Genomic DNA, 25,180 nt, shown 5'->3' with positions numbered 1-25,180 from the left:
TTCGCGAGCTCTGGGACACTCGAAAAATGACTCTCATACCTCTTCTTGCTAAGTTAATGGTACCTCGATGTGCGTTTGTGTGGAAATTTAGTTGACGAACACCGGGGAAAAAACTATTCACCTTCTCACCGAATCAAGAAAAACTTTACACGGCCATTAGAATTCCCCCAGTCCTGTAAATGGGTCAGTTGACAGAAGGACTGTTATTGTTGTGGTAATGTAGTACTTATGAGGGTCAAATAAAAAGGAAAAAGGAGGGCTACGACGGCGGTCTGAAACCCGCGGCTCTTGGGCCGCATGCGGCTCTTTAGTGCTGCTTCGGAGCTTTTTTTTTTTTTTTTTTTTAATGGAAAAAGATGGGGGAGGGAAATATATTTTTTGTTTTAATAGGATTTCTAGGAGGACAAACATGATACAAACATTCTTTCAATTCATTAATATTGTAATGAAGTTAAACTTGTGGTGTCATCGTACAACAGAGTAGTCACGTGGTGCGCTATAGGATCCACTGCAGGGAAAATAAACATTTAATCATGAAGGCTAATTATGTATTTCTAGCCAACTTATTCATTTTTATAGTAGGCTAATATAGCTAGTATTGATAATTATAAGGCTTGTACAAGGCTTTTAATTTTTTGCTGCTCCAGACATACTGTATCAGTTTTTTTTGGAGGGGGGGGGGTCAAATATGGCTCTTTCAACAGTTTGGGTTGCCAACCCTGAGTCACTACGAGATGTAAGTCGTACTATTGCTACGAGAAAAAAAGTCGCATTATTACATAGGGTAACGTAGCTGTAACGCATTTTACATACATGTACCGTAGCTGAGAGCTATAACATTAGCCTAGCTAATGAAATATTTCAAATATATCTTTGTTATGGTTCTTCTTGGGGGAAAAAAATAATGGAGAAAAAAAAAAAAAAAATTCGCCGTGGCACGACATGGTGTGGCTATCCGATTCCGATGCAGCCCACCACCACAGTTTCAAAAAATCCTTTGGTCAGAGACCCTCCCACCACAGTCTCCTAAAATCCTGTGGGAAACACTGCAATGATTCGCTTTTTCAGATCCATGTATGTATATTTTTGACCCAGCAGATTTTATCACTTTTTCTGTTAACCCATAATAAGGTCATAAAAGAACCAAACTTCATGAATGTTTTTGTGACAAAGAAGTATCTGTTCCAATCACTCTATCGGAGAAAAATCTGAGTTGTAGAAATAACTGGAAACTCAAGAGAGCCACGACATTATGTTCTTCACAAGTGTATGTAAACTTTTGACCACAACTGTATACTCGTATAGTCCGAAAAATACAGTACCTGTTTGTTTAACCTACCTTCTACCCAACCATCTTCTTTCATAAGAACTCATACCAACCCTGTAGATGGCTATCTTTTTACCTGTGAAATGAAACCTTCAATGTGTGCCTCTTGGAAATTCAAAGGGTAATTTGGTTCAAAAACGCCACACTCTCTGATAAATGTCTTCCCACTAAAGAACAACAGTTTACCTCAGACCAACTCGTTCATCATGCACAAGATTATTCAGAATTGCCATTTGCCTTCTCAGCTAACCGCTTCGGGCTGCAGATGTGGAAACCACAAAACCTGCTGCGACCCGCTCGCACCTGCAGTGGAATTCCACAGGGGTGTTTTCTACAGCTCTGGTCCAAACCATATGTAATGTAGTTCACATGTGTCATGGGGAATGTGGGTCTGACACATGGAGTCTATGATATGAAGTCACGAAAAGGCTGTTTTGTTAAGTTACCAAGTCAAGTAAGAGATTTTATGTTGCTTTGAGATAACATGCATAAATAATATTGACGTTGAGTGCCTCGTACTGTAAGTAGGAAGGAAAAAAGAATGCATGCCTGCAGAGAAACTAGGAAAAAACAGAGACCTTAATGTGTGTTTTGCGATGCGCCCCGTGTGTGTTTTGCAGCGAGGGTCACAAAGAGAGAGTAAGACCCATTGTTCCCCAAAATTTGACCCCGGCCCAGGACATCCTGGAAACATTTCCGCGCCTCCTTATTTGTATGCAATTCAAATTTCGCAGGTCAGCGCAGCGGCTCGATTCGATCATAAATAGCGACGCAAAAAAGCTTTCAAGTCAACGACCTGTCAGCTGTCAGGCGGACAGACGGGCCGGCGTGGTGGGCCAAGATGGTGCAATTAAAGAAAATTGCCGAGAGTAATGGCGGCTGCCATCGGGAGCCTGCTGCGAGGGTATTATAGTGTAATGTACCTGCTGACAGGCTGCACAAAGCCGAGTGATGACTTGCTCTAGCATAACACGATGATATTTCTTCAACCATGCATTAGTTTGTAGATTATGAGTTGTGTAGTATGGATGTACATACAGAAAGGGCCTAGTTTCATGGATGGTCGGTCAGTTAAACGAACAAATGGGAACCACACAGAAAACAGCCATTTTGTTTTCAATTGTGAGGCTGGGAAAGAATTATCCTGAACCAAAAAGTTTGAACTCGAAAATTCCAAGGTGACAGAAGTTTCCGTGGACGCGCATCAATCTTTCAAAGCAGTTGCTCTCCAGTGTCAGCATGTGTGGTTTCGGGTGACCCGTCAATTCGCGGTCATCTCTTACTATTCTCATGCATGAACTGCCTAAAGCCACATTTGTATTCATTTTTTTTTTTTTTTTAATCCCTTACGGCTAAGCATATTTTAATGAGAATCATGAGTCAGCGATTTTTGCCTTCTGTGTCAAGAAGGTGTCAAATAAAACCCTCGGTGCATTGCTGAAAGCAATAATCATTGCAAACATTTCAAAGTAACAAAGTGTTCTAAATGTTACATAGTGATTGTAAGCACTTTTTTAGTAGATCTGTCTTGTGTTTATGTTGTTGCCATGGCACCTCTGTTGGGTTTGATGACCATCTCGTTTTCCAATCTCAGGCATCCTGCTGGCATTTTATTTCCTTTTCTCGCTTTCCTTCTTTTCCTTTCCATCAGTCTCTCCAGTCCATGCTCTCCTCCCTGTACTCTGAGCTTGACATTCAGAGCTACTTGATGACAATCCAGTCGCCCGCTCGCACAGTCAGTCCACTCTTCACGTCTCTGCATTTTGATGTGTGCTGTGTGTGTTCTAACAATACGTGGTCCTTATATTTCTATCTATTATATCTATTTGTTTGCCCTAAGCTATATACACGTTGACTTACTTTATTAAATTTAAGTATATGAATCTATAATAATGCACAATAACTACTAGAGGTTAAGAAAATGATACATACATACTGTAATTTTCAGACTATAGGCTACTTTTTTACCCTTATTTTGAATCCTTCGATTTATAGTCCAGTGCGGCTTACGTTAGCTGTCGATTTATTTGGGTTAATATGTAAGACTTTATTTGACAATGGCGTCATAAGACTGTCATAAGACCGTCATAAGACTGTCATAATTATGACATGACACTGTCATGAGTAGAGATGGGAATCGAAATCCGATTCCAGTTCGGAACCGGTTCCGAGTGTTTCGAGGCCTCGACATCACAATGAAAAAGCCTTAACGATCCCTTTAACGATTCCTAAAGACGCGTATTGCGTCGTGACATGTGTTGTTGTCCAGACGCATCAAACTAGCATGGCGCCAAGAACCACTCGCTCCAAAGTTTGACTACACTTCACAAGGAAAGAGTGTGAAAATGAAAGGTTACGACGGGTAAGCACGAGCATTGCAGCCATAAACATAACAATGACAGCACGTAGGTTCAAACGCTCGAAAGTGTGTCTTCACTTCACGAGGAAAAATTACAACAAAGCGACTTGCAGTCATTGCAAGGTGGAGATAACTGCATCGGGAGGGAATACGATTGCGCTGTCCTCACAGAGAGGCTCAGTCCTGGCTATAAAAAAAAAAAAAAAAAAAAAAAGTCCCGGCTATACAGCTAGCTAAACTCCCAAATGACGATGCAGAAGACGTTGGTATAATTTGCTGACTTTATTCAACCATCACCTGAAGAGTGAAACTAAGAATAGAAATGAAACAAATCAATTTCGTCCCCAATAACAAACAGGTTTGCATCAACGTAAATCAGCGATGATTAGCTGCTAATACCAGTATGGTTAGCATTCGTTCGCTAGCATTAGCACATCGTTCAAACCACTACACAACTGGATTTAAGTGTCCGATCGCGAGTGGAAACACAACAACAACAACACAAAAGATGATACATACAGGCGTTGCCTCAGTAGATATTAACATTAACAAAGAACGTAGGCTTGTAGAAGTGTTTCCCTCTCTCACTCACTTGGATGCGGCATTTCTTCTTTGGGTGTATGCGCGCTCCAGCAGTCCTCAAACTGCGGCCCGCGGCCCAAATACGGCTCGCCTCCACATTTGGTCCGGCCATTTTGATTTTTTTTTTTTTTTTTCTCAATTGTGTTATTTATTTTCTGGCCTTTTCCTTGAAGAATTCAGAGAGGGTTATTTGGTTATTATCTATTTAATTAGTAGTGTTTTTATTATTAATTATTATTATTATTATAAAGAATCCAGAAAGGGTTATTTGATTGTGGCTTTCTGAAAAACAATAATTTTTTACATTTATGCACTTCTGCAATTGTCACACTTTTTCTGTAACAAACTGACCCCGGCCCCTCATCAGAGAAGGGAAAAGTTATGTGGCCCTCACAGGAAAAAGTTTGGGGACCCCTGCTTTAACACATATTGCCAAAGGCAGAACAAAAACCTATCTGCCAATATATACCAATATTTTTTATTTCTATTAGATAAATGTTTCAGTAAAATGTTACACATTCTTGTGTATTTGCCACTTATTGCCACAGTTAACATTGAGGCTTTGGGCCTCTTTTGATCTCGTTGTGAGTTTGTAAGGTTGTGACTTCTGATTAAACAAACTCGATGCCAATCAAAACGTTTGTTCTTTTTCCCCAAATTAGAATCGATAAGAGAATCGATAAAGAATCGAATCGTTAAGCAATATCGATAATGGAATCGGAATCGTAAAAATCCTATCAATTCCCATCCCTAGTCATGAGTATTAATGAATGCTAATGACAGATGTCATCTAGTGTCATCCAGCAAATTTTGTCACTAACTCCATTTTAGGGCTGCAGCTATCAATTATTTAGTAGTAATTATTTTTAGTATCAACTAGTTAGTTTGAATAAATGAGTAATTGGATTAGGAACATTTAATGTGTTGGAGAATAAGGTTTTGGAGATGTAAAACAAGATTGTACTTTCAAAACAGCATTATATATGAAATACAAAATAAAATTTCCCTAGTGTTTCTTCAAACTATGCAGAATTGGACTTACCTTTGAAAATAAATTCAAACACCTGAGCTTAGCTTCAAACGGTTTAAAAAAACAAATAAATGTGCATCTAAGTACAACAAATGAAACAATTGGCTAACTTGCATAGCAAAAGTCCGTGAGCTTAAATCCTATAAAATGCTAACGTTGTTTTACGATGCTCTTAACTCATTCACTCCCAGCCATTTTCACCGGAGCAAGGCCCTTCGCTCCCGGCCGTTTTACTGGATTTTGACTGATTTTGCAAGGCCCACAGAAAATTCTGTTGTATTGCTATATAAACATGGAACCCACCAAAAGAAAGATTACTCTCTTTTTTCAGCAGAAAAATAGTTAGTTCATATCCTTTTCCATTCTTTATAAATCAGCATTAGAAGATAGCTTAGCTTGAGCAATTTTCCGATTTCTGATGAAAAAACTGAGATATTGAGCTTTTTGAAAGCATACATTTCAAACTTACCTTATGTTGGTCTTAACAGGGGGCAGCTGGATTCAGCCATATTAAATCAGTTATGTCATATTTACTGTTGCCACTAGAGGGCAGTATATCCAACCAAATCAATAAAAGTAAATGTAAACACTTTCAAACCAAACAGTTACAACACCACTCTAATTAAACGAATACTCGAAGCAGCAAAATTTGATTCGAAGCTTTTTTCAAATCGAGTTAATCGATTCATCGTTGCAGCACTACTCCATTATGTCCAGTGCTGATCTTTTACATCAATTCAAAAATGACATAATTTGACGGATGACACTAAATGACATCTGTCATAAGCAGTCATTAGTGCTCATGACAGCGTCATGTCTTAATTATGACAGTGTTAGATTTGAAGCTAGGTTTATGTACACCTAGTTTGGCTCCAAAGAAAACGCAGGAAGTCCATGTAGCTTCTGTAGAGGTTGGTAGCCGCTCCCTGAGCTGCTGTGATAGCAACCTTCTTTATTCAAGGGCAAACAATAGGATGGGAGGGGTCAGAAACGCAACATCGAACATAGAATAGAATACATAGACTACATGGGGGCCACCTGGCCCAAGATGAAGGAAAGGGTGACTATACAGTAGTTATCCTATCAGGTGACTAACTATAATAAGGAAAGCATTAATGTTAACTGTATGCACAACAATTCTAACAGACATTCTTATAACGGTGCTGTCAAATAAAGTGTTACCCGTTAATATCTTTTGGTGTAAATATCCCTGTGCTGCAGCTCATAGTACGGTGCGGCTTATCTAAGAACAAATACCTTTTTCGTGTCAAATTTGGTGTGTGGCGGCTTGTAAGGTCAGGTGCACCTTATAGTCCGAAAATTACGGTATATAGTAAAAATGACATCTGTCAGGTCATACCACATTTTTCTGTTTTTTGTTATCAAATTTGAATGTACAACCGATAAATAAAAATCTAATTGAATAAGGATATTAAAATGTATTTAAATTTGACTTAATCTTAAAAATACATTAAAAAAATGCCTACTCTTTGCTGTCATATGTTGTCCCCTTTTGATCACCTCGATTGGGTTGAATTCTGGGTTCTGGCTGGGCTAGAGATTCACAGATTACTGTATTTTTATTATTTGTTTATTTTATGATTTCACATGGTCATATAATGTATCTTCGCTATTAGATCTAATGAACTGGAATGCAGTTTAAGCTTTTGACCTGCCAACATAGTCGGCTTTTATCTCACTCTGTGTGACAAAGTAGCAGCATGTGCATGCGGACACATTTTTACAGGAGTCTTTGGCCTGGCGCTGGCGATAGAAGAAGGTCACTGCATAAAGACCCCACTGTTCCATGACCAGTCCCCCCCATCTCATTTCCAGCGGTGCAGATCATCTTACCGACATGGCACAAAAGCTCGCCAAGCTCCTTAGTCTTGTCGCACACACCGGCGAATTGAAGCCTCGCTTAGCGGAGGCCTGATCCGATTACAGCCGATGGTCACGTCTCGTAACTTCATAATGACTTGTAGCAACTTTTTCGGTTGGCTTCCGTGTGAAAAAGGTAGCCTCTGAATGCATCGTGTGTGGGTTTATTGCATGTATTTAAAGGCACTTTTGGGTTCCAGATCTTTAAGTTGCATCTTTTGTTGCTTTCAGAGCAGAAGCCCCAAGCACTGCCCTAGCCCGCAGCCCGGCGTGGACGTAGACCACCTCTCCCTAACCTCTCTGGACTCCCTGGAGGCCATGTCCGAGGTAGACGCGCCTATGGGCTTCACCCGAGGCAGCCGGGTCCGTGCCAGCTTGCCCGTGGTCCGATCCACCAACCAGACCAAAGACCGCTCGCTTGGTAAGTTGCAAGTAATGGTCATAGTCATTCTATCTGACAGTGGATAACCAGAAGTTGAACACTTACTTTTTTAAAGTAGCAGGGGTGTGACAAAATATCAAAATGGTGATATATCGTGATGCTTTGTATTAAGCCTGAACGATATATCGTTTAAACATCGCCATCGCAAGCACATGCGATAGTTTTTATTTTTTTAAATCCAAATACGCCTTGCTTTCTGCTCTGCGCACAGCCTCCCTCTCCTGGCCCTTTGTTCATCTCCGTCACTGCGGCACTTGCTTATTAAAGTTAACGATTGCTTTGATCTGGCCAAAGAAGCCGGGCAGCAATCTGTCAATCATCGTTTAACTTGTTAAACAGTTTCTGCAAGGAAGCCGCGCTGGAACGAATGTGTGTGTGTGGAGACGTTGGAGACATATAAATGCCAGAAGTGATCATGAGGAGTTTGAAATTTCTACATGTCACTCCAACAGTCACAGCTAAGGTAGATAAACAGAAGTATTTAATAAAGCCAAGCATTTATCTACTACAGTACTTTATTCTTGTTCAAAAATGATTTGGTTGGACAGTTATGTTTAAAACTGATCATAATTATGACATTTGAAGTGCTTAAAAACCATTTATTTATATACTGTACATTTTTTAAATCACTTTGGGGGGGAAAGTCTTATATGTGTTTTATTTCCGCTTTACCTGGTATAATTCAATAATTGGAATTTGGATGTTTGTGAATCGTTCTCGAATCTTCCACGGCTGAATCGCGAATAATCTAAGAATCGGAAATTTCGCACGCCTCTAGTTACTAGTACACTACTTAAAGGGACACACAAAACCCAGTATAAATGACCTTCATATGAAAGAGGTTTGTTCAAAGTATTAAAGGGAACCTCGGACTTAAAGATTTGTGGCTCTAATAAGCCACTATTGCTCTCTTTTACTAAAATATGTTATTAGAGAAACCTACAATATTGCCATTAATTTCAAAATCTATATTTAGTATATGTTTTGACCCTCGTAGGGAGCTATGTTTTATGGATGCTCGGGACGTACATTGTCACTCGACGAATACTACCGGGGTACTGCAATTCCTCCTACGCGGTGAGATGTCCAACACATGCGCTCATCAGTTAAAAGTGGGGAGTACTTACTATTTGTGTTTTCATTGAGTCTTTTATTACCTTTTCATTGCCTCAAAATCATTTTTGCATGTGTTTCCCTCTCATACTTTTAAGCATAGTGTTTTTTCTAGTATTAGCTTTAAAGCAGATTGTTGATCTGTTTACCACATTGGTCACGTAGCATATTTCAACCACCCTTATTTTATATTACTACATTTAAGTATTTTCCTAAGGCATCTTTAGTATGTTCTGTCTGTATGCATCTAAATAAAACAAGCTGAAAGCGCACGGTAGTATTTTGGGTGTCAAATTCGCCGGTGTAGCACATTTTGGCAGACCACCTTTTTCTTTTTCTACTCTTGTCACGTCTCATCCCGTCTTTCCTGTTCATTTTGCGTTTGCTGCTCGTTTTGTAAAATATCGACAGGGCGGTCATGCTCATTAATGTTCCTCTCGGGTTCAAATTGAAAGGGTTGAACGGACAACATGTTCTTATGTCGCTAGAGTTGTACTCTGGAAGCCCGGCAGCGTAACCAATTGACGTCACCACCCTGCAACGTCAACAACACCGGTGACTTACGAGTTAAAACTAATTTTACAAATTGTATAAAGAAGAAAACATCTAGAAGGGTCTAAATATTAAATTATTTGAACTCATTATAACATTTATCTTTTAAGAACTACAAGTCTTTCTATCCATGGATCCCTTTAAAGTATGCAAATGGAAAATGTATTCAATATTGGAGAAAATAATGTCTTAACACGGAAGCACATGTGCATATAATGAGTATTAATGGCATCATTAGGAAAGGGTGGGATACTCACAGTTGATTGGCTAAAATAGTACCAGCGTTGATAAAACCAGGCATGAAAATCTCTCACCTTTCAGCGAAATTCGCCGTTTTGAAGTCAAAAAGGGCGACCTACGTGAATTGCGTAGATCCGAGGAGAAATTCTTTTTTTTTTGGGGGGGTTCGGGAGGTTTTATTTAATTATTATTATTATTATTATTATTATCATCATCATGTGATTAACTTAGTACGTAAACTGAGCACTTAAGAAATCGGTTCTTTAAAAAAGTGACACTTGGACAGTCAGCAAATCCTTCTAGATGCTTCGCTGACGAGAACCAATCATCGGCCCAAGCTGCGTTCCATTATTCCAAACGCGCGCACTCCTTACGTGTACATGGAGTGCTCGGAGAGCCTTTGGTTGTATTGCAAAGCTGTGAAAACAAAAAGCAGGCCTTATCCACACCGGAGCAGACCAGAGCGCAGCATACACACTTGCCTGTATTTACCAGCAGATTGAATTTGGTGAGTAGTGGTTTCAATCGTTTTCACATTTTGCGATATAAAAAAGTTTTACCGCCATTCGTTGCAGCTTGCATTGAACACTGCCAGAGCTAGCCAAATCTCCCATGAAAAAAAATAGCTCCCGTTAAATTGGCGTCGAGCTTGTGTATTTAGCGGTAATATAAACGAAGAAACACACTGTTGAGTCAAATTAAGCGGCATGCTCTCGGATGGAGGGGGCGCCTCGCATCGCTCCCGTGGTCCGCCTGAGACGCGTTATTTTAGGCTGGGACTTGAGCTGACGGCCGGTGTCGGCACAACACCGGCCCGACGAGTGGTGGGAATGAGTCCTGCTTCTTAAAGCTTTTCAGAAATACAGGGATCCCTCGTTTTTCGCGGTTAATGGGGACCAGAACCCGCCGCAATAAGTGAAAACCGCGAAGTAGCGCCCCCCCCCCCCCCCCCCCCATTTTTTTGTGCGTGTTCAATGCATTTATTCAGATTTTACATTGGAAAAAAGATACATATATATATAAGATGTTTTTTCACTTTTTTCACCAAAGTATCATTTATAAATGGTTTTCAAGCACTTCAAAATGTAAGAATTATGATGTTTTACACATGTTACTGCCCCACCGAATTATTTTTAAACAAGAATAAAGTAGTAAGAAAGTGCTTGGCTTTATCAAATGCTTCATAGTGAGTCTACTCAAACCCTCTCAGGCTCTGGTAAACGGTGATTGACACATGTGCAAAGTTTTTCTTTTTATATATATTTTTTTGTTTGAAGCAACTTATTTGATTGAATAATAAAGACACAAATGTCCTAGCCAAAATGTGGCCCAAACGCAAAACAACATTACTTCAATGGAAAATTTTGTTTCAATCAAGAAAAATAGTTTTCAAATGCTTTTTTTGTCTCAAATTTATTTTTGCAATCAAAAACAATTTTTTTTTATTGAAGTGACTTTTTGGGGATTAAAAGTATATACTGTATTTTGATTGGAGCAACTTTGTTTTTGATAGAAGTAACTTTGTTTTTTGATTGAATAATAAAAACACAAATCTACCTCCATCGTTATTGAGAAAGAAATTAAGAAAGCTTTAAAACTAAAAGCCACCGGGGAGTTTGTTTTTTTGTTTTTTTAAATATTTATATTTCATTACATAGACATGCCTCGTAGGGAAGGGAGATTGAGGGATTAAAAAAGGAGTTAGATGAGGCTGCTAAAGGCAGTGGATACCTCATCAGCTGGGTGAATAGCAGACCTGGTAAGAACAAGTTTGCAAGGATAGTCGGTTATTAAAGACAATTATAAACACAATTACAATGTTATTTTTCTATAAAATTTTATGTCATTGCTTTATTAATCATTAGGTGCTAGAGTTGTTAAGTATGGATAATAATGAAATAATAGTTTTAAGAAAACTGCTGTTGGTGGCTCAGTGACCATCTGATGTGGTTTGTTCTCAGATGAACAAGTTGAGGAAGGAAGTTTTGATGCAGAGGTTGAAGGAATGCACATGTTAAATGTGTTATCATTCTGTTTCAGTAAAATGACATGAATCAAGACTGTGTCCTTTACCATAGTCTGTTTGAAACAAATATCTGTAATTAGGTACAGCGTGTGAGTGGTTTTACAACCTCTCACAGTTGTTGAAAAGGTGTTCTACATCAAGACAAAGCATTTACGGGACAGCAAAGGCGGGCCGGGGGTGGGGGGGTGGGGGGGGGGGGGGTGATACGGCATGACAAAAGGGGTGGAGTGAAATAAGTCTTTCCTCCATCGTCCCTCCCACGGTGACACACATACAAAAAAAGTTCTCCCAAAAAGGCTGAGGTACTTCTGCTGTGAGAGATGTGAGTATGGAGTTTTTGTGTTTTTTTGCTAGTCTTAACCTGAAACTGAGAGAGGGATGGACGTGTTCTAAAGCCATTTGTTTAGTAAGCGGCCATTTGCCATTTTCTTCCCCGCATCAGCCGATATGGGATCGCATCACAAGCGGACTCCATCCACCTTTGTCGTCGTTGCATATTCATACGCGTTGGCTCAATGGCGCCCTTGTCGCGTCAAACATCTGGATGCAAAGTGCTAACAGAGCAGCTCTCAGGGGGAGAAAGTTGTCCGCCGCTTGGAATCTCATCCACATCTGGTAGCTTTTACCAGCTCGCTTCTTTTATCAAGTCACACCAAGTAAAATCACACTTTGTTTGCAGTTTTGAATGCAAAGAAATATGACACCACAACAAATTTAGGCTCCTACTACTTATTCTGGCACATCCAGTGTAGAACTTTCAATAGAAATTCAGTTTTGGGACGCTATTGTTTGTACAAGTGCTGTGTGGGCGTGTCCAGACATTCTGCGGCACACATCTGTTTTTTTTCCTAAATCGCAGCGCGCGCAACACACACCCAGTTTAGTTTTGGGGATACATGGGGGACAAGCAGGACCAATAAGTGATTGCTAGGGTTAGAATGGGGCTTGATTGGAAACATTTCCAGGCCTGGAAAAGTGTGAATAATGGAAAATGTTGTAACCGACCACCAGCATTGTTGCATTCAGATAATGAAACTGCACTTTCTGAAATCTTCGCTTGCAATTCAATGCAAAAAAATCTTGTGAGTAGGGCTGCCGCTAACATTTATTTAGGTAATCGAATTTCAATTAGTATTTCGACTGAGTAATCAGACTACAAACAATAATTGTGTTGCAGAATAAATTTTAGGATATATTAAATAAACAAGTGCTTATGCTTGCAATCATTTTTATTTTGGCTTGCTAAGATTACACTTTTAAAAGAGCATTAAATGCAAATACAAAATTCTGATTAAGTGTATCTTCAAACAATGCAGAATTGCACTTTTATTTCACAAGAGCAATAAATGCATTTAAAAAAGTAATAACATACCTGAGCCTAGCCTCAAACGATATAAAATAAATAAATTAATGAGGATCTAAGTACAACAAAAGAACAATTGGCTAACTTGCATAGCAAAGGTCCACTAGCTTAAACGCTATATACCTCTAACTTTTTTTTTTTTTTTTTTTTTTTAAACAATGCTCTGAACAAATTGTTCAAACACATTCCCACAAAAAAACTGCTAAACATACTTCTAAACTAAATAAAGAATGCATAAACAAACATACATACCTTATGTTGGTCTTAACAGGGAGCAGCTAGATTCAGCCATGTAAGACAAGTTATGATGTACTCACTGTTACCACTAGAGGGCAGTCTATCCACCTAAATCAATAAAACTAAATGCAACACTTTCAAAACAAACCATTACAACGTCACTGTAATTAAACAAATCCTTGAATCGGCAAAATTTGATTCAAAGCTTTTTTTTAAAAATCAAATTACTCGAGTTAATCGTTTAATCATTGCAGCACTACTTGTGACCAACTCACAGTACCTTGGAAAAACTTAAAAGTAAGGATATATTGACTGATTTTTCTCATCCTGCCCCTCAGGCGTGTTGTACCTGCAGTACGGAGACGAAACTAAACAGATCCGCATGCCCAACGAGATCACAAGCATCGACACAGTCCGAGCCTTGTTCGTCAGCGCCTTTCCGCAGATGCTCACCATGAAGATGCTGGAGTCGCCCAGCGTGGCCGTCTACGTCAAAGATGATATGAGGAACATGTACTATGAGCTAAGCGATGTCAGGTAAAGAACAGTATGAATAGATATGAAAATAAATCAAAATTATTTAAATCTGTATGAGTTTCCTTGTATTACTGATAATAATTAACATTTTTCTGTGTGTTTACATTTCCTGTGTTAAAAATATCATGTTTAGTGAAGGTTTCACAGATCAAAAATCCCCAATGGTCATAAATATTAGTTTTTCAGGTCATGGCTCAGTTCAAGTAGTTATTGTGAAGAAAATTGAAAACAGTAATATAAAACATAGCAATTTAAATCTCAAATGAAACAGGTGGATTTTTTTTTCTTTTAGCAACATGAAAAATCAATAGTTTATCATTTTTGATCAATGTAGACATCAAGGGGTGTACATTTCTAAATCAAATAAAGGATACAGTGGCAATAAAAAGTATCTGAACCTTTTGGAATTTCTCAAATTTCTGCATAAAATCACTGTCACTCGAATGTGATCTGATCTATGTCAAAATCACACAGATGAAAAAACAGTGTCTACGTTAACTAAAGCCACCCAGACATTTCTAGGTTTTCATATTTTACTGAGGATAGTATGCAAAAAATGACAGAAGGGGAGAAATAAGTGAACCATCATGTTTAATATTTTTGTTTTTCTTCCGTGGAGTTCTCCAAAGAAAACCATTCTTGGCCATAGTTTAACATATAGTTGATGTGTGCACAGATAAATTGGACTGTGCCAGTGATTTCTGTAAGTCTTTAGCAGACACTCTGGGGTTCTTTTTTCCCCCCCCTCTCTGTGTATTCTGCGCTGAACTCTTGGCGTCACATTTGGTGGACGGCCACTCCTTGGGAGAGAAGCAACAGTGCCAAACTCTCTCCATTTGATGCACATCAGACAATACTTCTCATCAAGACAATTCTTACCAGGTGTGTGTTTTATAGTGGGCAGGTCAGCTTTAAACCACTCATCAGTGATTGGGCACACACCTGACTTAAATTGTTTGGTAAAAATTGGTTTCATTTGCTCTTTAAGTCTCCTTAGGCAGAGGGTTCACTTACTTATTTTTCCCCCTTCTGTCATTGTTTGTATGCTATCCTCATTAAAATATGAAAACCTATAAATGTTTGGGTGGTTTTAGTTAAAGCAGACACCGTTTTTACATCTATGTGATTTTGACAAAGATCAGACCACATTTGATGGCGATTTTATGCAGAAATGTGAGAAATTCCAAAAGGTTCAGATACTTTGTCATACCACGGTAGTAATTATTGTTTTATTGATTTATTATTTGTTTTATTGTTTTACTTATGGGTTTAATGAATAAGAAATGTGTTTCATTCATGACAACCAGAAGTCGTACATAAGGCACTCTGTACATTTTGAGGAAAAATAAAGGGAGTTCATTGGATCTTTTAGTCTGAATAATAAAGTAATGAATGGTCAGCAGGGCAGACTAAAAACAGAGCGTCACCCTCGTCTACTGAATATGTAAGCAGACATTTCGTTATCTCGCAGTGCAAATGATAAGCAGCAGTTCCACCTTCATTACGATGTGTACTTTGGGCCCAACACTTTTTTTTTATCAGGGCTATAAAATTGATTTTGTGCTTGCTAAAGGTTGGCACTAGCGTCTTACTCGTCATAGTGAGAGTTGGGCTCGGCGTCAATTCTAAAGCAACATGGACCGTAACGCCAGATATTCGACACCCGTGTCAGGATACATTCCGCTGGCCGAGCTGTTGAGGCAACAAAGCAGGATGACCCCGCGTCGGCCATATTCCGACGGCGACAGATGGGCAGCCTTTTTACCCCAGCTTACTTCTTCCCCCTACAGAAATATAACGGACCACTCCTGTCTAAAGGTTTACCACAAGGATCCAGCGCAGGCCTTCAGCCACGGTCCCCGGCCAGCTAACGGTGACGCCAGGGTGAGTACGCGACACAGTTGGTGCTCAAGTTTGAATAATAAGTGTATAAAGTATTCAGAGTAATTTATGTCATAGAAGCAGTGTTGTTTTTGACAACCATTTTCGATATTTTGAACAAAAATACTTATTAGTCTTAGACATATTTTAGTCATTTCAAATGTGTTTTCGTCGACAATTCTCAAAATGTTTTCATCTATAAACTTCAAGAGTTTTAGTCCATGAACAAATTAATGAATAAAAGGTTTCCAACCATTTCGAATGAACATGATAGACAAGCATATAACTAGCGTCTACAAGGATATCACCATTTTCATGATGATAATACACATTCAGCATGAAAACAGCACATTATTTGCAATTAATAAACTCACCTGGACGCCACAAAGTGTATGTAAAATGTTTTCCAAGAGTTTAAGAAGACACCAAGTCACTGCGCTAAATGCTAATGCTAACGCGAATTGCTATGCTAAAGCGAACGCTGTGCTAACGCTACAAGTTAATTTAGTGTGTGATGATCACTCAGCACAGACTTTTAAAGGCTAAAGCAACATGGCGTATCTAGCTAAGATAAGAAAGCAAAAACTTACCAAGCAGCACCTGACACGTTTCACAAAAGGAGCCTGGAATGGGCACCGGCCGGTGAGTAAATGTGTGTGTGGGGCGGGGTGGGCGCAGCACGTCACATGAGTGACACAACCAAGCACTGCTAAATGCATGCTAACTACACACACAACAAGAAAATTTCAGACATTGTAAATTTATGACTGAAACTATGGCGAATTTTCATCTAGTTCTCGTGCCGTCAGATGATAACTGGCATCCATCTCGTTATGTTTTAGTCTTTGAAGACGTGTTTTCAGCGCGTCATCTTGACGTTGTCGTCGTGAAAAAAATTGTTCGTTGACGAAATATTTTCGTTATAGTCATCATTGACGGAAAAAAACGGCATAGAAGTGTGTTAAAGTTATATAGTCCTTCTCAAAAAATTATATATATATCATATATTTTAGATTCATTAAACACAACTGAAGTAGTTCAAGCCTTTTATTGTTTTAATACTGATGATTTTGACAAATAAGTCAAGAAAAACCAAAAATCCCTATCTCAAAAAATTTGCATATTTCATCCGACCAATACAAAAAAGTGTTTTTTAATACAAAAAAGTCAACCTTAAATCAGCTATGCACTCTATACTTGGTCGGGAATCCTTTTGCAGAAAGTACTGCTTCAATGCGGCGTGGCATGGAGGCAATCAGCCTGTGGCACTGCTGAGGTGTTATGGAGGCCCAGGATGCTTCGATTGCGACCTTAAGCTCATCCACAGTGTAGGATCTGGTGTCTCTCAACTTCCTCTTCACAATATCCCACAGATTCTCTATGGGGTTCAGGTCAGGAGAGTTGGCAGGTCAATTGAACACAGTAATGCCATGGTCAGTAAACCATTTACCAGTGGTTTTGGCACTGTGAGCAGGTGCCAGGTCGTGCTAAAAAATGAAATCTTCATCTCCATAAAGCTTTTCAGCAGATGGAAGTATGAAGTGCTCCAAAATCTCCTGATAGCTAGCTGCATTGACCCTGCCCTGGATAAAACACAGTAGACCAACATCAGCAGCTGACATGGCACCCCAGACCATCACTGACTGTGGGTACTTGACACTGGACTTCAGGCATTTTGGCATTTCCTTCTCCTCTCCTTCTCTTTCAGAATGAAATGCAAAATTTCATCTGAAAAAAGTACTTTGGACCACTGAGCAACAGTCCAGTGCTGCTTCTTTGTAGCCCAGATCAGGCGCTTCTGCCATTTCCAGCACACCCCTGTGCACGGTGGTTCTGGATGTTTCTACTCCAGACTCAGTCCACTGTTTCTGCAGGTCCCCCAAGGCCTGGAATCGGCCCTTCTCCACAATCTTTCTCAGGGTGCGGTCCCCTCTTCTGATTGTGCAGTGTTTCCTGCCACACTTTTTCCTTCCCACTGACTTCCCACTGAGGTGCCTTGATACAGTACTCTGGGAACAGCCTATTCGCTCAGAAATTTCTTTCTGGTTCTTAGCCTCTTGATGAGGGTGTCAATGTTGGCCTTCTGGACAGTAGTCAGGTCAGCAGTCTTGCCGATGATTGCGGCTTTGAGTAATGAACCAGGCTTGGAGTTTTTAAAAGCCTCAGGAATCTTTCGCAGGGATTTTGAGGTAATTCGTTGATTCAGATGATTGTGTTAGTAGCTTCTTTAAAGTACCTTTTCATGATATGCAAATTTTTTATGATAGGGATTTTTGTTTTTTCTTGACTTTTTTGCCAAAATCATCAATATTAAAACAACAAAATGCTTGAACTACTTCAGTTGTGTGTAATGAATCTAAAATATATGAAAGTCTAATGTTGATCAGTACATTACAGAAAATAATGAACTTTATCACAATATGCTAATTTTTTGAGAAAGACTAGCATATCACGACTGAGAGATGAGCTTTTAATTGGTTGTTAGATGAAGTATCTTCTCATGCTTACATCCTGTTTGCATTTAAGGAAAGGAATGTGCCCCCCCTCCAACACTACCACCACTTGTTATTAATCTGTAGTAGGACTCGTGAGTGGTAGGGGGCTGATATTGTTCCACATGCTTGTACGCTCCACAGCGTGAACTCAATTCAACACATCTCTAATCTTTTGTCCGCATTTTGGTGCGTTGTTTCCTGCTAATGGAAAAAAAAGTAAAGCCCTCGGCTCTAATCTGGACCACTTTTATCCAACTTTCTATTGAAGACCTCTAAATTTATACTAAATTCATCAAACAATTATGTAAAAGCAAACCATGGGCCTTGTAAACAACACTTTCTTGGCCTCATTCACTTAAAGATTGTGTGTCACGATTAGTTCTGTCACTGTTTAACCCGGTTATATTTGACATAGATTCAAAGGTTGTGTATGAGGCACTTTGTATGCTTGGGAAACCTAGTTTCATAGCAGATATTTTTATATTTTACACTGTGAAGCACACGAGAGCAGGGGTCTCAAGCATGCAGCACAGCGGCTAACTGTGGCGCGGGGCACAGCATTTTGCGGCCTCACACCTGAGGTCTAAATTAAGTGTTTTTTAATCACTTGCATTACAAGCTAGCATAACTCATGCAGTTCCAGCGTAGTTTTTTCAAAAAGATAGCCAAAATAAATGAGCAAGTCACTTGAAAGAAATGTCATTCCAAAGTGACACGAGATGGGAGAAAAACACATTGTCTCATGTCTCCTTTAAAACCTGCCATGAAGAGAAAGTTTGGCGACTAACGTAACCAATTTGAAGAACAGTAGAAGACAGAATAATTCTTTGTTGAGTACTTGTGCACTCCAATCCCAAAGTGCATTATTTGAACAGAGAAATTTAACTCAACATGCTAAAGAATATGTTAAATATCTGACAGATGTGAGATAAAAGCAGATCATCAATATCCATGTTCTGAAGAAGCATTCGTGTTCTCAACTCTCATTCATAAAGATTGAGAAGATGGCGATAGTAGTGTCTTTAACTCATTTACAGTAATAGACATAGACATGTAATCATAGACTTCAGTATCAGTTGATGGGAAACAGGGCGCGGAGCCGCTCTGTAGGGGGCCTATTTTCAAACACTTAAAACTCAAATATTTTCAAAACCAAAGCCGCTAGTGACCTAAAACTAAAACAGGCACCTCCCTTAGGCATATATGAGTCTCCATGAGCATCGGCATAAAAAAACTAAAAGTTGTTCCCTATTAAAATCCCGATTAGTCATTTTTTATATAAAGATAACAAATTTTAAAATGGCTATAAAATTCTCAGATTTTAGGCTAGATGCACAATAATCACCAAATGCAGAGATAATCCCCTATATTTCTAGGATCAATAGCAATATTTAACATATCATATATGTTTTTCCTCGATCCCTCTTTTGACTCTTTATAGTTGAGGAAAACATGCAGAATCATCTTAATTCTACTCAAAAAAAAAAACAACAAGTTATGCATTTTTCTTTTTACTATCACAATTTATTAAGGTTGAATTCCGATGTCACTATTGTCTCACCAACTTTTGATATGTTACATAAAATAAAACGCGTAAAAGCAGTTTTTTTTTTTTTTTTTTTGTATGGATACAGAAATATCTAAATTGCTAGTTTCTTGCCAAAAAACGGACAGTTGGCCGAATATTACCTGATTATTTGAACTTAAAGTTATTGTGTATGGATTCAAAGTCCAAAATGGCAGCCATCACAAAACAAAGAACTTTTTAAGTTGAAAACTCTTGTAAATAAATTCGTAAATCCGGAATTTCTTGGCTAGATTCTTGGTTGAAAGCCAAAAAACGGGCAGTTATCATTCATTTTCCATAAATATTTCAAGTCAAAGTTGGGTGATTGTTGATTAGGAGCTGTCTCGTCAACTGATTGTAAATTCTATGGTCCAATATATTTTGACTAGGGATGTCCCATTCACATATTTTTGCACCCGAGTCCGAGTCACCTAAGTTTGAGAATCTGCCGAGTCCCGAGCCGATACCGAAAAAACCTTTACAGTACTGTACTTTTTATCTTTTGGCAATGCCATTGTGTTTCTGCATTATTTTGTTATTGTTTAGCCCTTAAAAAGCAAAAAAATATATATATATATAAATTAGGCCTGAACGCCTATTGCCAGGGCTCCACACTTACATTTTGTCTTGTTTACACTGGTGCGCCTAACTTTTTTCTTAGGTTCACCAGCACAAAATGTAGCCGCACAAACATTTTTCATTGCATCACACTTAACGCCACACTTTTGGTCACTCTTTATAACATTCATATAATTCATTCATTCATTCATCTTCTGAACCCCTTATCCTCATGAGGGTCGCGGGGGTGCTAGAGCCTATAACAGCTAACTTCAGATAGAAGGCAGGGTACACCCTGAACAGGTTGCCAGCTAGTCGCAGGGCACATATAGACACACAACTATTCACGCACACACTCACACCTACGGAACAATTTGGAGTGTTCAATCAGCATACACTGCGTGTTTTATTTTGGGATCTGGCAGGAACCTGGAGAAAACCCTTGCTTATTTTAAAACAAGAATAACATAGAAAAAAAGCTAGAATAACATAGAAAAAAAGCTAGTCTTTATTAAATGCTTCATTGAGCGAGTCCACTCAAATTCACTCACGCTTTGATGCTCACGCTGCCGAGAACAACCTCTCGACAACAAAAAATTGACTAAACGACGATTAACATATTTGTGCCGTTGATCGTAGAGCTACCGAGCCTTTCTCTCGCCAGATCAAAGCTACAAACCTGCCAATCATCGTTAACTTTAAGTACCAAATGCCAGCTGCACTGGTGACAAAAAAAAGCAGAAGGAGAGAGGGTGAGAGTCTATATGAGCATAAAGCAGAAAAACATATATTTTTTAAATTAAAAACTCGATCATTTTCACCTGATTCCGATCCAATTTCTGTAATTTTGACTGAGGGCTAGCAGCAATCTTTTATTTCTAGCTCCTCACAGTCAAAAATGGACTGAACAGCTATCGCCATCAATGGCAACCAATGGTTTACAAGCATGTTTGGAGACTGGAATAGAAGCCCAAATTCAAACCAAATGTCCGCAAGGCCCGTCATTTGCCAGATGCTAATGTTTTTTTACTTATTCAGTCTCCTTTCTGTGATCTCCTAGTGCTGAAAGATTTACACTTATTGTTCAAAGAGCTAGCCAAACATGGCCCTTACTATATATGGAATCGGTAAATGCGAAGGTAATTTGAAATATGCATTTTCCAAGTTGCAAGCCAAGTATTTGTCCTCCCCTCGAAGACTTCGGCAGGCGTCACACCCTCCGAATTGTGCTCTCTCCTTTATCTGTCCTAGGAGATATAAAGAAGCGCACAATGCGAAGAGAGAATGAAAAGATACCTGAAGCCAAAGTGAACTTTGCATGTGGGTTTTACTTCCCATGAGTCATGCTAGCACCCCGTGTGAACAATAGCTTGTTTGTTTGTCAGGAAGAGTGTTGACTTTGTACGGCAACACCCCTCATTGCAATTTTATTGATACGCTATAATTTGAAGTACCGAATGAATACATTAACCACTTCTGGCCATATGAGTTATTTCCCTCAGCTCTAGATACTTTTAAAAAAGCCCCTGAAGGTTTGTACAAGTATTTGCTGGAAAGTTTTTTTCCCCTCCATTCCAGCCATGTCCATCTGTTCAATTTAGCTTTTTTTTTTTCTAATTTTACCAGCCCGAGCACAATGTTAGGTTATCACACCTCACTACAGCGGCCTCAGATTAGCTGACTGCTGAAATGTTGTTGTCGCAGATTAACCTCTCAGTCTGCGATGTTATTGCTCTGCCGGGGCCCGTGGGTGCGAGCGAGCGTGTACCCTGTCGGTCGGAGCTTTGCCAGCATGTCTGGAAAATGTGCTGACAGCGGCGCTTTTGTTGTAAAAGGCAACAGTGTAAAAATGAGCTCGGTGAATGTTTTTGTTTCAAGGGCAGTTTCCAGAAATACCGGATTTATACAGTGCAGAGTGGCACTGGGGACTCCGGTAAAGCATGTGGATCATAATTTGGAATTTTAACACCTTCATAAAAACACGACTTCTGCATATAAATAAATTTTGATGATGAGAACCATGTGTTATGCACTGAAATGGGAGAAAAGAATGCTCTAACAATGTGAGAAAAAGTAGAAAAGAAATGCTGCTAAAAGCAGTGTGCCCCAACCTTTCAATTAGCGCTGGGTGATTTCAAGATTGAGATCGAAGATCTAAACATTTTTTATATACATTTCGATGATCAACTGTGTCATATTTAATCGACTATGCAAACTACTTGTTTGGCAGATTTTGAAAAGGTCCTTAGGAGAGGTGTGTAGTATTGTATTATTAGTGTTGTTAATAACGGCGTTAGAATATAACAGCTTACTAACAGCGTTATTTTTGTCAGTAGTGAGTACCGTATTTTTCAGACTATAAGCCGCACCTGAGTTTAAGTCGCACAAGCCATAAAATGCCCATCAAAGAGGAAAAAAACATATATAAGTCGCACCGGAGTATATGTTGCATTTTTGGGGGGAAATTTACTTGATAAAATCCAACACATAGAACAGATATGTCATCTTGAAAGGCAATTTAAAATAAAAATACATTAGAGAACAACATGCTGAATAAGTGTACAGTATGATAATGTTACATGATGCATGAACAACGAAATGCGAACGTGGCCGGTATCTTAACGTAACATAGCTATTAAGAGTTAGTCAGATAACTATAGCATAAAGAACATGCTAACAAGTTTACCAAACCATCAGTCTCACTCCAAAACACCAAAATAACATGTGAAATGATAGAATAATGTTTTAATAATTTCACACATAAGTCACTCCAGCGTATAAGTCGCACCCCCAGCCAAACTATGGAAAAAAAAAAAAAACTGCGATTTATATTCCGAAAAATACGGTAATCTAATTAATTACTTTTCTCATCTTGGCAAGGCAACGCCGTTAACGTTACTGAGGATGTGTGCGTTGCTATGCGTTACTATATTGGTTTAATGATGCAAGAAAAGTCTGAGGGAGACGGACTCTCCGAGACGACAGAGCAGAGCAGGAGTGGGGAGGAGGCATAAAAGTTGTGACGCCGAGCAAAGGCGATTCTAGGTGGCTCCAATAATATCTTACTGTAGCCGATAGCCTACAAACTACGCCGACATGATATGGTAGATATGGTAGACATGGTAGATATGACATAGATATAGAACTAGATGTGAATTGACAGACAGCGCGGCGTTAGCAACATGTACAGTATAGAAACTATATGCGTTAGTAAACAGCCGCCATCTTAAACCAGTAAAATTCTTAGGAAGGCTCTTTTGTAGAGAACCTTCCTAGCGAACCTAAGTAACTTTTTTATCTAAAATACTCCCAAATCGGCAAAATCATGACTTGAATCTATCTTTAAATGATGAAACAGTTTTAAAACTTCCACATGTCAAAAGTAGACAGAAGGGAACTAATGCAATAATAGGAGCAATTTTAAAACCTTTTAACAGTTGATTCAGGGTAAAGGGTAAATAATGGTAAAGAATTGGGCTAGCGCCAATTGTCCCCAAAAACCTTTTAAACTTCACATAATGTGACGTATGTTTTTTTTTTTTTTGGGTTTTTGTTTAGTTTTTGTTTGTTTTTTGAGGAAAAAAAAACAAAACATGAAAATTATCACCAGTTACTTTGCTAAGTAAGTAATTACTCTTACATTCAGGTAACTGAGTTGCTAACGCAATTGCTTTTTGGGAGAAGTAATTTGTAACTATAATTAATTACTTTTTTAGAGTAAGATTAACAACACTGTGTATTACATGTCTCCGTTCTTTGGGAAAAATGAATTTCTAAAATTAGTTTTACTAAGCCATACTTTTTACTTTTACTTGAGTAGATTTGTGAAGAAAAAAACACTACTCTTACTCTGCTAAATTGGGCTACACAAGAGTTACAGTATATTAGATTTATTGTTTGTTTTGCCAGCGATGCCAAGAGTAGCTCTACCAATTTCACCAATGAGACGTCGTAACAATAATCCCATTAATCCATTAACCCAATCAGACGCAAGCTTCCCGTTCTATGATCACACCAGCTTGTTCAATCACATGGCATCTTTAAAGTGCCTGTGACACGAAAAAGCATGTTTATTTCATAATACACGCGTTTTTTTTATGCCCCTGAATGATATGGGCCGCTTGGATGTGTGTGGAAGCGATCGCTATTTTTATTTAGTTTTTTGAATCCCACGCCATGAAAATGAGCGACTTCCGGCTTCGGTCTTGCATTGAGGATGAGGGCGCTGTGACGTGTACGGTAGAAGACGTCCTCTTCACGCTACAGTGTACTGTTGTGTATGAGGACGAAGGATTCAGCTGATTTTGCGGATTAATACGTTTATTTTTCGCATCACGCCAGCCAAACGGCTGCAGAAAGATTATTCTGTATGAGGGAGAGGCGTATGCGCCTTTTTGGAGTTTCAAAAGGTTCCCATTCACCGTGGATATTTACTGTGGGACCATTGGACTTACGAGGAAGTGAGTAAACATCTTGTTTTATATTATGTCAAATACGAATACAGCGATTACAAAGTAAACACTACAAACTTCCTTTAAATGAAGGACTACTTACGTTTGATCATTGATAGGCATGTAAAAAGCTCTCCTAATGCTCATTAGCAGCAGCACGTTAGCTGCACATCAACTCCAGCCACCCTCCTCCGGGGAACGAACTGTAAATTGCTCTCCGCTGGGCGGTTTGCCGATCCGCGAAGACAATCGACAACCGGGTCGTCATGTCAAATAATCCAGGATAGTTATGTGTGATTTTCCGCTTCGAAGACTTTGAAACATCACTCGGTTCGGGTTAGCATGTTGGCTAGCTGTCACGCCTTCTGGTTTGTTTACATTCTCCGAAGCCGGGGAAGGGAAATGACATATGTCCGATTTAGGTGTCATAAAATATCGTTCAGGAGGTGCGACAGTAAAGGTGAAGTCGACAGTTTTGACCATTATGGAGTAATTTTGCCATGTCATCCTGAATAAATGCATTTTTATTATTTCATATT

At 39.0% G+C, this 25,180-nt stretch overlaps 1 protein-coding gene across 14 annotated transcripts in view; it reads left to right on the top strand.

Annotated features, from left to right (window-relative positions):
• si:ch211-285f17.1 (sickle tail protein) overlaps positions 1-25,180 on the top strand; it is a 171,316-nt gene that overhangs the window by 110,452 nt on the left and 35,684 nt on the right. For 12 of the 14 annotated variants that reach the window (XM_057824066.1, XM_057824065.1, XM_057824064.1 and 9 more), the window contains 3 exons: positions 7,411-7,600; positions 13,491-13,689; positions 15,480-15,573. In XM_057824066.1, the coding sequence (XP_057680049.1) occupies positions 7,411-7,600; positions 13,491-13,689; positions 15,480-15,573 (483 nt within the window). The remainder of the gene's footprint in view (positions 1-7,410; positions 7,601-13,490; positions 13,690-15,479; positions 15,574-25,180) is intronic. The other 2 variants (XM_057824073.1, XM_057824072.1) reach the window with 1 other exon arrangement.

This window comes from Corythoichthys intestinalis, chromosome 20 (assembly GCF_030265065.1).
Source record: "Corythoichthys intestinalis isolate RoL2023-P3 chromosome 20, ASM3026506v1, whole genome shotgun sequence".
Classification (NCBI taxonomy): Eukaryota; Metazoa; Chordata; class Actinopteri; order Syngnathiformes; family Syngnathidae; genus Corythoichthys; species Corythoichthys intestinalis.
The sequence above is the reverse complement of the archived record's forward strand: the minus strand, read 5'-3'. Positions and strand labels throughout refer to the sequence as shown.